The 17,287-nt window shown below is 40.6% G+C and overlaps 1 protein-coding gene across 1 annotated transcript; it reads right to left on the bottom strand.

Annotated features, from left to right (window-relative positions):
* Positions 1–1,061: 1,061 nt before the first annotated feature.
* LOC134348954 (rab11 family-interacting protein 2-like) lies at positions 1,062–16,307 on the bottom strand. Its single transcript, XM_063052760.1, has 4 exons — positions 15,782–16,307; positions 7,183–7,396; positions 4,521–4,569; positions 1,062–1,693 (listed from the first exon to the last, which is right to left on the bottom strand). Exons 1-4 carry the CDS (start codon positions 16,123–16,125, stop codon positions 1,197–1,199), a joined length of 1,104 nt encoding a protein of 367 aa, XP_062908830.1. The 5' UTR covers positions 16,126–16,307; the 3' UTR covers positions 1,062–1,196.
* Positions 16,308–17,287: the final 980 nt, after the last annotated feature.

Here is a 17,287-nt window from a genome sequence, read left to right as displayed (position 1 = left end):
GTACAGGCAAACAGGATGGCAGTGATTGAAAGGAACACTACAAACAGGGAGGTCATCTTCAGCTGGGGGAATGCCCCGGCACATTTGTTCCCAGTGACGGTAATGTCTAGAGTCCCTGTGCGACAATCTGGGGAGAAACTATTGGAAAAAGGGGGGAACATTGACCGCTGAGTCATAGGAGAAGTCAGTCACTCATGACAACTCCTCTTATTTTCTGCACCTTTCAAAATTATGCCTCCTTATCTGCTCCTCAGCAGTTATTAGGAAGGCCTATAGAGTGCTTCTAAAAGCATGATTACTCTCTTCCTGTTTCTGATTTCTACTTACGCTGACTCAGTAGAAAGTTCCTCCCCAATGCCCTCCCTTTCTACAGTTGTGATACTATCCATGATTAGCAAAACCAAATCCCAGCCTTTTTTCCTACCTTCTTCCCTTTCCCTTTTGGGGCAAATAAACCCTGGAATGTAAAGCAGCCAATCTTGCCCTTGTGACAGACAGATCTGTAATGCCCACATCATTATGCCATGTACAGATCCATGCTCTAAGTTCATCACCTTTCTTCTTAATATTAGCATTAAACATTTTTTAACTCATCAAGGTGACTGCATTTAATCCATCCAGGTGGTTGACTTCTTCATAGTCTCTGTCCACTGCATCTACTGACCCACTGTCCATCATCTGACCTAACACTCTGGTTCTCACCAACACCCCCACCCTCCCCACCAACTCAATTTAAATCTGCCCCATTAGCTCTAGCAAATCTGCCCACAAGGTCATTGGTCTTTCTTTCCTTTTGAACAGGTCATATCTTCACCTCTAATATTGACCAACTCCAACGAAGGCCGTTCTGCCTTGACAGTTACTATGGGCTGGTGCCAATCAGCTAATTATCCAACCAGGTATCAACTAACGGTATGCAGAAGTGCTCTAGGTGAAATTGAACAAGAAGTCCCAAATCACACCTCTTTAAAAATCTGCTTCTTGTTCCAAGCCTCAGCTAATGTTAATACGGTTACATATTAATGAGAAGACAAGAAAAAAAAGATAGAATTGGTGCATGGTTTCATTTTATTTAACACATGTAAAGACAGGATCATGTGGGTGTTCTGCCACAATCTGCCATGATTTATTGCCCATTTTTGTGGTAATTTCAACAGTCTGTGGTGTTCTGAGTGCATATGGACAATTTAAAGCTATTACCTGCTTCTTAACTCAGCATTCCGAAAGCACTGGGCACAACAAGTTGTTGGCTTTATTTTCAATCTCTCAACTGCACTATCCTGACCTTCACCAGCCAACATGAAAGATGTTAAGATCAACTTATCATCAAACCTGGAGGGTCTTAAGAATTCTACTGGATGGTTATAAGATGTTAAAATATTGCCTGGGTTTGTTTCTATTTTGGGTAGCTCTGGTGCAACAACAGCAGGTTCTAATGTTTTGTTATGGTCAGTATCTTTAGTTTCCAGCTTCACAGCTGTTGTTTCTTCCAGGTTCACAGCAGATGTCTCAGATTTATCTTCTACAAAGGAGGAGTTTTCTTTCCTCAACTTCACCTTAGTGTGCACATCATCTCCAGAGTTTTTATGGAAACTGTGAAAAAGATAAGGATGAACCTCAGGCTCAATTTGATTGTTTGCTTCTGCTGAATTAAATGTTGCATTTATTTCTTGTCTGGAGTCCATCTGAGCAACTGTGTAATGAAAACAAAAGATACACGAAATGAAGTACAGCTCTTTTTCTGGAGCTTTATGAAGCTATTATTTACAAATGTTAAGTTCCTTCACAAATCTTATAAATGACCTGGACGAGGAAGTGGAGGGATGGGTTAGTAAGTTTGCTGATGACACAAAGGTTGGAGGTGTTGTGGATAGCGTGAAGAGCTGTCAGAGGTTACAGCAGGACATTGTTAGGATGCAAAACTGGGCTGAGAAGTGGCAGATGGAGTTCAACCCAGATAAGTGTGAAGTGGTTCATTTTGGTAGCCAAATATGATGGCAGAATATAGTATTAATGGTAAGAATCTTGGCAGTGTGGAGGATCAGAGGGATCTTGGGGTCCGAGTCCATAGGATGCTCAAAGCAGCTGGTTAAGAAGACGTACGGTGTATTGGCCTTCATCAATCGTGAAATTGAACTTAGGAGCCGAGAGGTAATAGTGCAGCTATATTGGACCCTGGTCAGACAACACTTGGAGTACTGTGCTCAGTTCCGGTTGCCTCACTACAGGAAGTATGTGGAAGCCATAGAAAGGGTGCAGAGGAGATTTACAAGGATGTTGCCTGGATTGGGGAGCATGCCTTATGAGAATAGGTTGAGTAAACTCGGCCTCTTCTCCTTGAAGCGACCGAGGATGAAAGGTGACCTGATAGAGGTGTTTAAGATGATGAGAGGCATTGATCGTGTGGATAGCCAGATGCTTTTTCCCAGGGCTGAAATGGTTGCCACAGGTTTAAGGTGCTGGGGAGTAGGTACAGAGGAGGTGTCAGGGTAAGTTTTTTACTTAGAGAGTGGTGAGTGCGTGGAATGGGCTGTTGGCAACGGTGGTGAAGGCAGATACAATAGGGTCTTTTAAGAGACTTTTAGATAGGTACATGGAGCTTAGTAAAATAGAGGGCTATAGGTAAGCCAAGTAATTTCTAAGGCAGGGACATGTTCGGCACAGCTTTGTAGGCCGAAGGGCCTGAATTGTGCTGTAGGTTTTCTATAACTTCGAAACCAAAAACGGAACTTCTTTGTTTACTAATTACAACTTTACTAAGTTCAAAATAGCATAAGGCATTCCAATTAATCATTTTCTTATGAGGAATGATTTGTTTATTTTAACCATACACATCCCATGCCACTTTGCTTCTTAAGCGGCTGGCTAGAAGTAGTACAAATATATTTGCAGTTCTCCAGTGATATTAACTAGAGATTAGGATAGCTGATCTTTGTGTTTTGTTTTCTATGGAGGAAGACAAACTTGTTCTCCTGGCAGCGGCAACTTTTTTTAAAAATGAGCTCAGGAAATTACCCCATAGCCAATCACAACTTTCTAGATAAAACAGGGGTACCTTAGGGAAAGGTTTCTGGTCAGCAGTCCAATTTCACTTCTCGTTAGAATGGCTATTGGGGTAGTTCATCCTCACTTATTCAGGATGAACTCCTGCTGTTTAGATCTGGATAATGAAGGTATTGAAAGAGTTGGAAATGGAGTCAGAGATAGGTACTTATAGATCTGAATTTGCAGAATGCCGGCATCTTCTACCAGGCCAACTTCCCTGATTATACTCAGTCAACTCCTTTGGGCAGGCCACAGTGTCTGCACACCTGACTCCTGAAATGGTCATTGTACTTCAAAGTTCTGCATGAAAGGAATAACAAAGCAAACAGAAAAAAAAATTCAAGGATGTGCTCAGATGCTCTCTGGAGAAATGAAGCATCCTCACTGATTCTTGGGAATCCTTGGCACATAAATGCTTAAAGTGGAGAAGAATTCAAATTCAGCATGGTAATGAGAATCATCAGTTTGTGCATTGGAAACCCAATGTAAATGAAGGAGCAACACACACAAAATGCTGGAGGAACTCAGCAGGCCAGGCAGCATCTATGGATAAAAGTACAGTTGATGTTTTGGGCTGAAACCCTTTGGCAAGACTGGAGAAAAAAAGCTGAGGAGTAGATTTGAAAGGTGGGGGGAAGGGGAGAGAGAAACACCAGGCGATAGGTGAAACTTAGAGAGGGAAGGATGAAGCAAAGAGCTAGGAAGTTGATTGGTGAATAGGGCAGAGGCTACGGAAGAAAGAAAAGCGGGGAGGGTGGAGAAGCACCAGGGTCCTTATCCTGACAGTGGAGGAGGCCATGGAAGGACATATCTGAATGGGAATAGGAAGTAGAATTAAAATGGGTAGCCACTGGGAGATCCCATTTGTTCTGGAGGACCGACAGGATACGGCCACACTTAGGTTGGAGGCGCACCACCTTATATTTTGTTTGGGTAGCCTGCAACCTGATGGCATGAACATCGATTTCTCAAACTTCCAGTAATGCCTACACCCCCCACCCCGCCTCTTCACCATTTCCCATCCCCTTGTCCTCTCCCATGTTATCTCTTTGCCTGCCCATCACCTCCTTCTGGTGCTCCTCCCCTCTTTTTTTTCTTTCTTCCATGGCCTTCTGTCTCTTTCACCAATCAACTTCCTAGCTCTTTGCTCCATCCCTCCCCCCTCCAAATTTCACCTATTCCCGGGCATTTCTCTCTCCTCTCCCCCCAAGTTTCAAATCTACTCCTCAGCTTTTCTTTCTCCAGTCCTGACGAAGAGTTTCGGCCTGAAACGTCAACCGTACTTTTTTCCTGGCCTGCTGTTCCTCCAGCATTTTGGGTGTGTTGCTCGGATTTCCAGCATCTGCAGAGTTTCTCTTGTTTGTAAATGATGGAAGGAATGAACCACCTTATGAACAACCCATCCTGGTAGCGCCCACTTGACTCAGTTGAAGTAAGAAGCCTGGAGGGAACTATAAATTTCTTAGGTTTCTTACCGTAACTATGTGATTTTGACATTCTCCCATTTCTGTGATATTTCAAGCTCTATTCAATAAAGCACAAAATAGTTTAAAAGTTTTAGGATCTGCCAAACAGGCGAAGGATACTTTAACATCTTGTATGTTTCAATGCGACTTTCTATTATCTCCCTCATTGCATTAAATTTTGCATCTCAACTGAGACTAAAAAAAGTTGATGGGCAATACATTAGAATTAAATCTGAAGAATAACACGCTGGTTTGCCCTCATCCCCAGAAATAGAACTTTATAGACGGGACACAAGTTTAGAAAACCCATAATTCATTTTTAGGTTTGCCCTCTTAGAAGGAGTAAATATGATTAGGGTACACTTTCTTGATGGCTGTCCAGCATTCCATGCTAAAAAATTGGGTTATGTAAATGGAATAGTGTTCCCCTCGTAATCCAATCAGAAATGATCATGGACCCTATACTTTACGAAATTGTAAGATTATTATTAATACTCTATGGGTTTGTTGACTTGGATGTGCAAGGACTGTGCATCAGCCCGTGGTACTGTGGGGGTGGGGGAGTCAAGTCAAGATTCTTATTCTGTGAATGTGTTCTTGCATGTGACTGTTGGGATAGCATTTTGGCACCGTGACCCCATTGTAACGCTGTCTCATTTGGCCGTATGGTTGAAAAGCAGTAAAATTTGAATTGGATTGAAAACAGACACACACTTCAACGAGTGACTGACAAAGCTCATTTCGAAGTATTATAGACATACCAGTTTGCTAAATTCATTTAGCAGGACTCAAATTAGAAACAGTCTAAATTCAAACTACTGCAGGGTGTTTGCATCCAACCTGAGATCTCTTACACCAAGTGATAATAGCAATTTTCCCTTAACAGTGAAGATTTTTAATGTATTGGCACTTTTTTAGACATCCAATTCAACAGCAGTCCCACACAATCTGGACCAACATCTCTACTCCCACAATATCCAACTTTCTCAGGGCCCCAGAAACACTGCAGCACCACCTCCGTCAAACTGTTTCAATTTCAACACTTCAAAAAGGAACAATTTCTAGAATTAAGCTTTAAGTTGGACAGGAACTCATAAAGGAACACTAATTTATTAGTGTTTACTGTGAGCCACACCAATTTCAATATCTCTCATTCATCCTGAACTGGTGACTGTGGATTCAAAAACATCTATAGTGGCATTTTATGCTTTGGAGTTTTGCTGACTAATCATATACTGTAGACTCCCCTTGCTAAAAGTGAAAATACTCATGTATTCCCCTCATGGCAGGAAGAAGCACAATTCATATTTTCTGCCCAGGATACATAAACAATATTCAATTCCAAAAAATGGGTACACCTGGATATGCTCCTCCCTTAATTCCCACATCCAGTTTGGAAGAAAAAAGATCTTGCTTGAACTGTCATGGTTGAAAGAATAGTTTGGCAGGGACCAGCATTAGCTCCATAGAAGGGAGAAGCATGACTCTTGCCCTTACAAATAAAATTTTAGTGAAAATTAATAAAATCAAAAGAGCAGCAAATAATAACAAGATATTTTCATAGCTTCACATTGTGCATTACAGTAAAAAATCCAGATAAAATTACCTAGAATTTTTATTACACTATTGGGTAATATCTAAAAAAGTGTTGATTATCCAGTAATAGGATTGACATCAATTGCCCAAATAATCTATCAGTTCTGCATGCTTAGAACTTTGCTGTTGCTGGATGGGTAGATTATGTGGACATTCAGTGTAACTCTTATTAACAGGTGAAATTTACTGGCTTTTAAGATATCACATAATAATACCACAATTTTCCAGTCAATGTGATAATATTACAGAGAATGTGGGATCCGGCACCCCGTTGAATTTCAAGTGAATGTGAGAATGGGGGCTCCACTGAGTTTCAAAAGAGCACAGAATCCATCATTAATGACGCTCACCATACAAGACACGCCCATTTCTCATTATTGCTATCAGAAGGTAGCACAGGAACCCAATGACGCACTCTCAACATTTTAGGAGCAGCTTCTCCTCCCCTAGAGTTCAAGGATTCACAGAATGGTCTATAATCCTATCAACACTACCCACTATTTTGTTCTCTTTTTGCACGTTTTATTATTTACAAATTTCTTATTGTAGCCTAGAATAATTTTTGGTAGTGGACAGTACTGCTTCTGCAAAACAACAAAGTTCACAACATCTGTCAATGTTAATAAACCTGATTCTGATACCAACCCTGGGTCTGACTGAGTTTCAAGAGCGAGAAGGAACTACGTTCTAGTAGGTTCAAAAAATTCATGAGCTGTGGTCTTGGTGAGTTTCAACGCAGCATGAGAACTGGCTTCCCAATGAACTTCATAGCAGTATCAAAGCTAGGGTGCCATTGAGTTTCAAGGCAGGATAGGAACTGTGACTTTCAAGGGAGTGCAGGAAATAACACCTGCTGAGCCACTCACTGACCTATGGGGGGGGGGGTCTTAGGAACAGTACGATAGTAGACTACTGAAGTTTTACTGTACTCACAAATTGTTAAATCCAAGACTTAATATTCTATATAGTGTTACTATTCTTCTCAAAGCCAATTACACCAAAATACCAACTCTATTCTGCACAACTTGAAGATGCAATGCAGGGGAGAGAAAAGAATTACAAGTTATTTACTCACAGTGCTGGGCCCTTCATTTGGTAAAATCTCATGCGACATTCCATACTTTAAGGAAGCTACTTTATCCTTAAACTTATTGAACACAGACTGAGGTCTAGCCCTGGACAGCTCATATGCACTTGCTGTCATGTTGTCACGTAGGAACTGAAAAGCAAGCTGGAGCTGGCCTCTATCTTTTGCCACTTTGTTTGGCTTTGACTGAAGATCATACCATCTGTAAGAAACATGAAAACAAACAATGACTTTATTTTTTTAAACAGAGCAAGCACAATTTCCACATAAATATCAACTCTACATGAAAATCTCATGCCAGATGCAGTCCTTAATATCATAGTAAATGCTATTCTCAAGAAAAAACTCTGCTGTTTATCATTTACTCTTTACTCAGAAACTTGCCAACAAAATGTTTTACAATCTCCAGATGACGAGTTCCTCCACTCCCAAGTGTTTTCTACTTAAAAACCTGACTTTAACATTTTATTGACTGACATGTAAAGAAAATAACATTAAACATATTATTTTTTAAATCCTGGTGCTGGTTTGGTACTGAGCTTCGGCAAAATTTATGGATGATTTATTTCAAGTTTATGCTTAAGCAAATGTACAGCTGTATGCTATTTCCAACAGTTGAGAAATTAGATGCATAAATAAATACTCAAGTACTAATATGACACCTTTGCCTAGAAACTGGATTTAAAAAGACTAGGTGCAAATGTTTTTTTTTGGTTTTATGAAGAGGTCTTGTCCACTGGATCATTGAATTGGATACTTCCCATGATGATTTCTTGCTAATACTTCTGTCACTTCTCCCTTGCACCATATTTTGTATGCATTCTGATATCATAAGACCATTTTAATATTCACAATAAAATAAGGAGCAAATCATGCAGAAACCTGGCAACTAGATTGAATTATTTTTCTTCAAAACGCACTGTTTCTGGTTTAAAAATCTCCCTCTCCCCAATGTCATTTTAATTTAAAGAAAATGTTATAGCTGATAGCATTGAACACAGATCACAACATCTGTACAGTGCTCTATGCTTCTAAGTGCGGCCTTAATTGTGGATTCAATTACAATTTCTTCTGGTCACTTACATTATAGTACATGTGGTGGTGGTTGGGTAGGGGGAATGGGGTATGCAGAGCAAAAATCTCCTTCAGGAGACTACGCTGGTATTTTTCCTTTCTTCTTCGTTCTTGCTTTCTCTATTCTGATGCCCTGACCTCACCTCCTAACCGCACTACGACCCATTCCTGCCCAACCCTGTTCCAATTTTCCTCTTTTGCACTGACGGACTCTGAGCTAATTCCAATGCAGTATGTGACATGGCAGCTGCTTGCTTAGTGGGCAACCACAATCTGCCAATATAAAAATTTAAGGTAGTATTACAACTAACCCTAATGGCAACGTCCGATTTGCTCCAAGTGCCACACAAAATAAGGGGAAAAATTCAATATCTAAGTAACAGACTCTCATTAAAAACCATTTATCATCAGACTTTACTCTGCCAGGAACTCCATGCTTTGAGTGGGGCTGGGAGAAGAAACAGTCTTTTTTTCCTGAAATGTAGCTCTTGTAGAATGTTTTTTTATCTGAGAAAACGTCTAATTTTAAAAATCTGTTTCCTGGCGGGGGGGGGGGGGGGGGAAGTGAATTGACATCCTTTAACTTTTCTAAAGACCTAACTGGATAAAAGTCCTGCAAAATGGCCAAAAAATACCTATTGAACAACATGATGAGGTGATATTCAGATTACTTTTTTTGGGGGGAGGGAGATAAGGATGGGGTGACTCCAGTCCATCCCTTGATATTGTTTTAATTAATTAATTGACTGATTGAAATACAGCATGGAATAGGCACTTTGAGCCTCACCACCCAGCAGCCACACATTTAATCCTAGTCTAGTCACAGGACAATTTACAATGTCCAATTAATGTACTTACTGGTACGCCTTTGGAATGTGGGAGGAAACAGGTGCATCCAAAGAAAACCCACGAATTGCATTGTGAGGATATATAGACTCCTTACAAATGACACTGGAAGTGAACTTTGAACTCCAGCTCCCCGAACTTTAAGTGTTATGCTAACCGCCACACTACCGTGGTGCCGTGATAATAAAATGCCTTTTATAAATGTCACAATAAGTACTAACCTTAGCAATCATTATGAGTAACAGATGGGTAGGCATGATAGGAGAGAATAGCAAATCAACACCCAAAGCTTCATAGCTTTAAAGACCTCCATTAGATGTGCAGTAGAACTTTTCCCAGTACAAGTTCTTACTTCTATCTATCCCTGGCATCTTCCCATGAATTTAAGAAGTCTTGTCTCTGTATACTGTCTTTAATCACCTTTGTTCGGAGACAGCTTAACAAATATTTTGTGTAAAATTATTATTGCATTTATTCAAGCAACACACACACAAAAAAAAATGCAGGTGAACGCAGCAGGCCAGGCAGCATCTATAGGAAGAGGTACAGTCGATGTTTACAGTCGAGACTGGTGTTTTTCCCAAAATAGTGGGTACCCTCTTGACTTTCAATCAGAAAAGATGAGGTGTCAAATTTAGTTTCAGGTACTTGAGCACAGATTCACAGCTGACATGTGCTGTAATATAAAAAGTGGCACTTTTTGGAAGAGACTTTAAACCAACATTGATTTTCCTTCTGATTCAGATGTATTGACAAAGAACAAGCTAGAATTGCTATGTCACAAGAGATCATTCAGCTAAGTGAACAATTTCCAGTACAGCAATTCTGTCGTCCATTCTTTCTCCATAATCTTAAATCATATTCTCTCCTACCTGCCCATCAAATTCCTTTGAAGGTACTGATTGACATTGTTTCCACCAGTCTTTTAAAAAGTGAATTAGCTCTATAAAGAAATAGCCTTCTGGAATTTCACAATTATGAGATCATACTATTTTTTTTCCAAAAAGACTATGTGAATGAATAAGTCATGACTATAATAGTGTGCAGGGAATAAACCAATTCAGAACATTTCCTTTTGTGTTCTACTCACACAACATCAAACTACACTGGGTTTAGTTAAAAAATTAATATTAACATATTGGAACATATCAGTACTATGTGTAACCTAGATTCAACAGCTGAAAGAGTATGGTATGTATCAAAACAAGCTTCCATAAAGGAACAAATGGAGTCCAATACAGATAGTTTCAAATTGAGTCAATTAATTAGATAGCTTGAAATGCTGTAAGGTAAATTAGAAATAAAAATATTTGTTAAAATACAGCATATTCAATCAAGACTTATAAACAATAGTAATTTATGATTTTAGATATGCCTGAAACTGTGGCGAATGCCTTTGATGGTTTATTAAATAATGCTACTTGTAATTAACTGATTGTTTATGTAGAAGAATAATTGCATAATTAGATTAATACAATTGATGATGAATCTGATCAAAATTGGTTGAGATTATATACAAAGTGAAAAGATATCAACTGTAACTTTGGATGATTGTTTCTTTGCAACTAAGTATTGAAGTTAACTTAATACATCACAGCCTCGTATGAAGCATTATTAGTAGAAAACGGTACATATATTATGTATAAAAAATACATGATTGGGCTTGTACAGTGGATTAAGTAATTTATATACTGAGATATGCGACTTTGCTCTCCACTCATCATTAATTAAGCAATTACATTTCTACATAAACAATCAGTTCATTACAAATAATGTATTACTCAATAAATCATCAAGGGCATTCTCCACAGCTTCAGTCAGATAGCAGTAATCCTGATCAGTCAAAAAATCTGGTTTGTACCCTATTAAATGAAAAAGGTGCCATTATAAAATTAATTATCAGACTCCATCAAAAAATGTGAGTGATGTAAAGGTCCTAATTTGCTGAATTTAACACCTACCTTACTAAATAAAAATCTGAAACAATACTGTACAACCTTCATTATGCTTAACAAAAATCAACTCGCTACTACTCAATGCCCTGTCAAATATACTGGGCTTCCAAATGGTAACCTTACCAAGAAACTATAATTTGATAAAAAAAATGTTGTATTATTGAGACCAATATTTGCCCTGGCTGATGATTTATGAATTACAATAGATCACAGCTTTACCCTATTAAAGAAGCAGGACATCCACGTCTTTACTACAAAATACTAAGGTAACTGGAACTGATATAATTTTATATTAACAGAAATACAAGATATTAAACTACTTTGAATTAAGATCAAATTTCAATTACTTTTATTGGCAACTGTGCACACATGGGTATAACATGAGGATATAATTAAGTTCAACAGTTTAGTCTGTAAGATTGATCAACAGTTTTAAATTATTGTCAAGCTACGAAAATATATCGTAGCAGTCCATTTCACTAAAATCTGAAATTGGAGTGGCAGCTACAAACAATGTGTTCTAAGATTGTGGAGTCTTCTAGAAACAAAAGCAGCTTCCCAGTCTACTGTGACAAGCAAGGTGGGAATAAAATTTTGGGAGCAAGTGGCTCATGCCTGTGCACGTGCTTCAGGAGTATCCGCCCATATATTCCAACAAATAAGGATTTCTCCTTATATTGTGATAAACCAGGAGACAGCAAAAGCTTGTGTTTGAACCTTCCTTTTCAAGCTGTGGGTTCCAAACTGGTAATGGGGAACTAAAAATTAGTTATCATTAGTTAAAAGTATTAAGGTCAGAATTACCAAAAATTATAGGGGGATCTTGCTAAGTAAGCCTGGAACTGGCAAATACAGTTCAATCGAGAAGAGTGGAAGCTGTTGCATTTTTGGAAGTCCAACTAGCATAGGACAGAAGAGTGAATCTGAGCACCCTGGGAAGTGGAGTAAAACAGAGGAACTGGGAGTACAGGTTCACAGCTAGCTTAAAGTGTCATTACAGATAAGACTACAGTAGCTGTTTGGCACGCTGCCCTTCACCAGTTGGGGCACAGGGGTGGTAAAGTAGGTTCAAAGTTAATTTATTATCAAAGTACATATATGTCACTTGAGATTCACTTTCTTGTGGGCATTCACAGTTAATACAAAGAAACACAATAGAATCAATGAAAAAACACAAAGATGGACAAACCACCAATGTGCAAAAGACAACAAACCGTGCAAGTACAAAAAAAACAAAATATTAATAAATATCTGAAACATGATTGTTTAGAATCCTTGGAAGTCCATAGGTTGTGGAATCAGTTCAGTGATGGGGTGAGTGAAGTGATCCCTCTGGTTCAAGAGCCTGATAGTTGAAGCAAAGTAACTGTTGCTGGACCTGGTGGAGCAGGAGTTGAGGCTCTTGTACGTCCTTCCTGATGGCTTCAGTGGGAAGAGAGCATGGTCTGAGTGGTGAGGGCTCTTGACGACGGATGCTGCTTTCCTGCAACAGCGCTCTTTGTAGATGTGCTCAATAGTGGGGAGGGGGGAGCTTTACCTGTGATGGACTGGGCTGTATCTACTACTTTTGGGAGGCTTCTGTATTCAAGGACATTGGTGTTTCCATATCAGGCCATGAAACAACCAGTCAGTTTACTCCCTACCATACATATAAAGAAGCATGTCAAATTTTCAGGTGACATGCTGAATTTTCACAAATTTCTATTCAAGGTGCTGGAAGTGCCTTCATTGTAATTGCACTTACGTGCTGAACCCAGGACAGGTCCTCTGAAATGATACCATTGAGGAATTTAAAGTTGCTGACCCTCTCCACCTCTGATCCTCCAGCGAGGACTGGCCCATGAACCTCCGGTTTCCTCCTCCAAGACAATAATCAGCTTCTCGGTCTTGCTAACATTGAGTGAGAGGTTGTTATTGTGGCACCACTCAGCCACACAGTCACAACTGTAAAGAGAGTAGATCAGGAGGCCAAGCACAGAGTCTTCTGGTGTACCTATGCTATGGAGGAGATGTTGTTGCCAATCCAAACTGACTGGGGTCTGCAAGTGAGGAAATCCAGGATCCAGTGGTACAAACAAGTATTGGGGGCAAGATCTTGATTAGATTTGAGGTAATACTAGTTTTCGGCCTGCTGCCCTTCATCAGTCAGAGCATTGAGTATAAGAGTGGGGATGGTAAGTTGCAGTAGTGCAAAATGTTGATGAGGTCGCACTTGGAGAATTGTGTACAATTTGGTCACTCTTTTAAGAAGGGTGTAATTAAGCTGAAAAATGTGCAAAGAAAATATATAAGAATGTTGCTAGGACTCAAGAGTCTGAGTTGTAGGCAGACTAGGACTTCATTCCTTGTTGTCTAGGAAGGTGATCTTATACAGGTGTATAAAATAAGAACAGGCATAAATACAGTGAATGCACACAGTCTATTTCTCAGGGAAAGAGACTGAAAACTAGTGGACACAGTTTTAAGGTGAAGGGAGAAGACTTAAAATGAACCTGAGCGGCAACCTCTTCATACAGAGGGTAATGCATATACGGAGCAAACTGCCAGAGAAAATATTTGAGGCAGGCATAATAAGACTTTCAAATAACTATATGGATCAGAAATGAGATGCACAATGTGGAAAGAAAGTTTGTCAAAAATTGTACAGCAGGTTTGTTTTACTGTGAATGTTTCTGTTATGGGCCCTGTGGTTAATAACAGATTGCATGCTACCAAGGAACAGCATAAGATAATGCTGAATTTCTGCAGGCTGCAGACATTGAAGAGGGTCGCCCAATCCCTCCCAATTGAAAGGGTCAAAGGGTTTGGTGAATTTGAAGCGGGCTATGTTGTTCAGTCATTTTTCTTGGAATTGGAAGTGAAAATCATGTCCATTGTCGATGATGCTGTTCTTCAATTCTGTGCATCTTCCCACCCCCACGTACATAGAAGAGGGATACGCACTGTATACTGGCCATCTCCTCATTATGCCTCACTCATTATGCTGATGGAAATATACACTATTCCTGCATTATGATGATAGTGACATTCATGTTTATTCTTATTAGAATTATTGATGAGTGTCCTGACATTCACATTGTAAACTTCCAATTCAGGAGTTCGTTTCCTGTGATTTGTTTTTAAAGTGGAGTAACTGTTGTACACCAGATTTTACAAGGCATTTACAGAGCACCATCTTGATGCAGTGACAAAGGAAACAGAAGACCAAGCTCTGCAGCATTTAAATTACTGCACATGCATTGGCAGACATGTGTAGATGCTGCCCAGCATACTAACATGCTTGTGCACAACAGAAGCATCTGTCCATCATCTCCCTCCTGGCTACTCATTCCTTCCTTGCCCACACTCGTGCCCAAGTTCATACCAGGCTTCAGTCAAGGCTCTGGTCGCACACCTAACTGCCCTTGTTCTGGACAAACAGTTCAGCTTCCACACTAAACCACAGCAAGCCCAGAATCAGTCCACACACAAGCCACATTCTGATCCCTGGAATTCACATGCCTATAACCAGTCTGATTGCTGAAACTGGCTACAATTAATCCACATTTTTTGCCCTGGCTTTACTGCACGTTAAACATTCTGTGGGTGGCATGGTAGTGCAGTGATTAGCCCAACGCTATTATAGCACCAGTGACCTCGGTTCAGTTCCACCGCTGTCTGTAAGGAGTTTGCATGTTCTCATCTGTCAATGCAAGATTTCCTCCAGATGCTCCAGTATCCTTACACATTCCAAAGATGAACTGGTTCGGGAACACACTTCACTCGATGTCCTGATGTACATGTGACAGATAAAGCTAACCTTTAAAAACCACATTCTCGTCCCTGGCTCTGGCTGCACGACAAATCATATTCTGATCACTGACTCTAGCCATATGCAACTGACCACACCATTCTCTGCACAACAAACCTCTTTCGTCCATCCAGAACTACTCAGGAAATGACACGCTTGCACTACAGGCAGTGCAAAGAAGGCTCATTTCCTTATTTAGTGGGATGAAAGGGTTGATTTTGTACAGAACGACTAAGCAGGTTAGACCTATACTCACGGGAGTATCAAAGGTGATTTTCTTTGAGATAAATATACTGACAGGCTTGAAAGTGTGGATGCTTAGAATTGTTTCCCCAAGTGAGGTTACCCAGAACTAGGGCATGTAGTTTCAGAACAAGGGGCTGTTAATTTCCGACAGATGAAGAGGATTCTTTTCCCTGAGGATCACAAATCATGAGTCACTGAATAAATTTATAGCAGAGGTTGACAGATATTCAACCTGTAAGATTAAAGAGGTACAACGTGGTAAAGATTAAATGTTTCAAATAACGCCTTCAAATGTGAAAGGCAGAATCGCCTATTAGTTCTCTTGTTTCTCATACCAGTTTCAACCAAATCCCCTTTGTCTTGTTATGCATATTATAAAAACAGCACCACTAAATAATGGAATACAATTTGTTATTTTTTTTAAATACAGTAGCCTGTTACATAACACGTTTGCATGTCACTGAGGTCTACATTTTTAGGCGACGGGTGTAACACCCCAACCATAACCCAGTTGCAAAAACTACTCCTAAGTGCCCCCTCCCCCGTTCACTCTCAAAATCTATGTCGGCGAGTTATAGCCATCTAGAGGAGGTTAGGGGAAATAAAGCAATTGTAGACAGGGGTGACAATGGAGCTGGAGAAAAGGCGGGAATTTTCATCCAAGAGCGGGGCTTACTCGTTCTTCCTCCTGTTCTTGTTCTGGTAAAGCTCAGCGATGGGTACGCTCACGTGACCCAGAAAGTTATCGACAGGCAGCCGCGTGTTGTTGTGTTTGACGGTCAGGTGCAGCGTCCACCTGTCGGAGTTGTCAAGGACAAGGGGCAGCTCTAAGGTGCACTCCTCCTTCCACTCGGGGTTCAGCGTGCCTCCCTGCACCGAGGTTCGGTACTTCTCCGGGCCCAGGCGGATCACCGTGTAGCAGTTGTTCGGGCCTTTCTTGCGCTTTGCCCTCAGATTCCTCGCGCCGATTACCGTCACTCGCAGGTGCGTCGGAAACCAGTCCCGCTCGATGGCAGACATGGGAGTCGGAGGAGGATTGGGTGGAAGGACAGCGCGGGGATGTAATTAACACGGACACGGGCGCCGGCCGACTACTGACGGAGACCTTTCAACGAGACATGGCACACTAGCACCGCCACATGACTAGCTTCGGCCTGCGGTCAGCTGCCTTCACGCCTGCGCCGCGCGGCTCCTCGCTGCTTGTGACGTCACGCGTCACCCAACTACGTCGCGCACATTCATTCCCCGTTTCCCCTCCCCTCCCCCTCCCCCTCCCCTCCCCCTCCCCCTCCCCCTCCCCCACGTGACTAACGCGCCGCTGCTACGCGTGCCTTGCCTTCTCCCTGCAGGAGCGGGTCCTTGGTTTCGTGCATGCGCACTCCGCCGTTTTCCTCATCATCATTCGACCGATCAGATGTTGTCTGGTGTGTCTTTTGACTATTTCATTTGTGTGGATTTTCATCGTGTTAGCTCAATATTGTTCGTGACTTCACAGTGACTGTTAGACTTGGAATCATTGCTCCCTGAAAAAAATAGCAAAGTACTTTTATTAAAGAATTATGACCCATTTCAATGGATATAAAGCATCGAAATAAGCAATTTGATCTGTTACAGTTACCGCCCCTAACTATTTGCTTTCCTAAACACCTTAATCTTATCGAAAGAGTTGCGATGCGCACTTTCGATATCAAGGTTGAACGGAAATATTGACTCTATATCCCCGTTCGTAGAGACTTGCTAAGAACATCCGAGACGTGATGTTTTGATGTCCAGTTGCCTGTTTAATGTCAATTAAAATAATGGCAGGTATAGTGTAGGTGCTATGCCAACTTAAAAAAAAACGTGCTTGGGGCAACAGAAATTAATTTCAGGCTGGAGTCTATAGAAAAAGAATTTAATACTTGCCCGGATTCTAATAAAGAGCTTAAGGTGCAAACAGTGAATAATATTTCATTGCAAATGGCAAGCTATTTATTTCAACACGGAAGCTGTTTTTGGCAACAGTCAAGTATTTGCCAAAAATTGGATAGTCTTGCCAAGAACATAGACTTGGGCAAGTTCAAAGGAAAAAGAAAACAAAATCTGAGGTCTGATAATGAGAATAAACTTTACCGCGTATGCTTCTGAGACTTATAATGTGACTTAAACCCCGCATAATCATTATATATATTATCATCGTACA

The sequence above is a fragment of the Mobula hypostoma genome, chromosome 7, assembly GCF_963921235.1.
Source record: "Mobula hypostoma chromosome 7, sMobHyp1.1, whole genome shotgun sequence".
Lineage (NCBI taxonomy): Eukaryota > Metazoa > Chordata > Chondrichthyes > Myliobatiformes > Myliobatidae > Mobula > Mobula hypostoma.
Note: the sequence above shows the minus strand (reverse complement) of the source record. Positions and strands in the feature narration are given on the sequence as shown.

Excerpts from the sequence above, each read along its gene's own strand:
- LOC134348954 (XM_063052760.1), bottom strand. The coding sequence starts at position 16,125 with ATGTCTGCCATCGAGCGGGACTGGTTTCCGACGCACCTGCGAGTGACG. Across the intron at positions 7,397-15,781 it reads AAGAACAGGAGGAAGAACGA|ATGGTATGATCTTCAGTCAA; the intron begins GTAAGCCCCGCT and ends TGTTTCTTACAG. Across the intron at positions 4,570-7,182 it reads CAAATGAAGGGCCCAGCACT|AGCTTGAAATATCACAGAAA; the intron begins GTGAGTAAATAA and ends TTTATTGAATAG.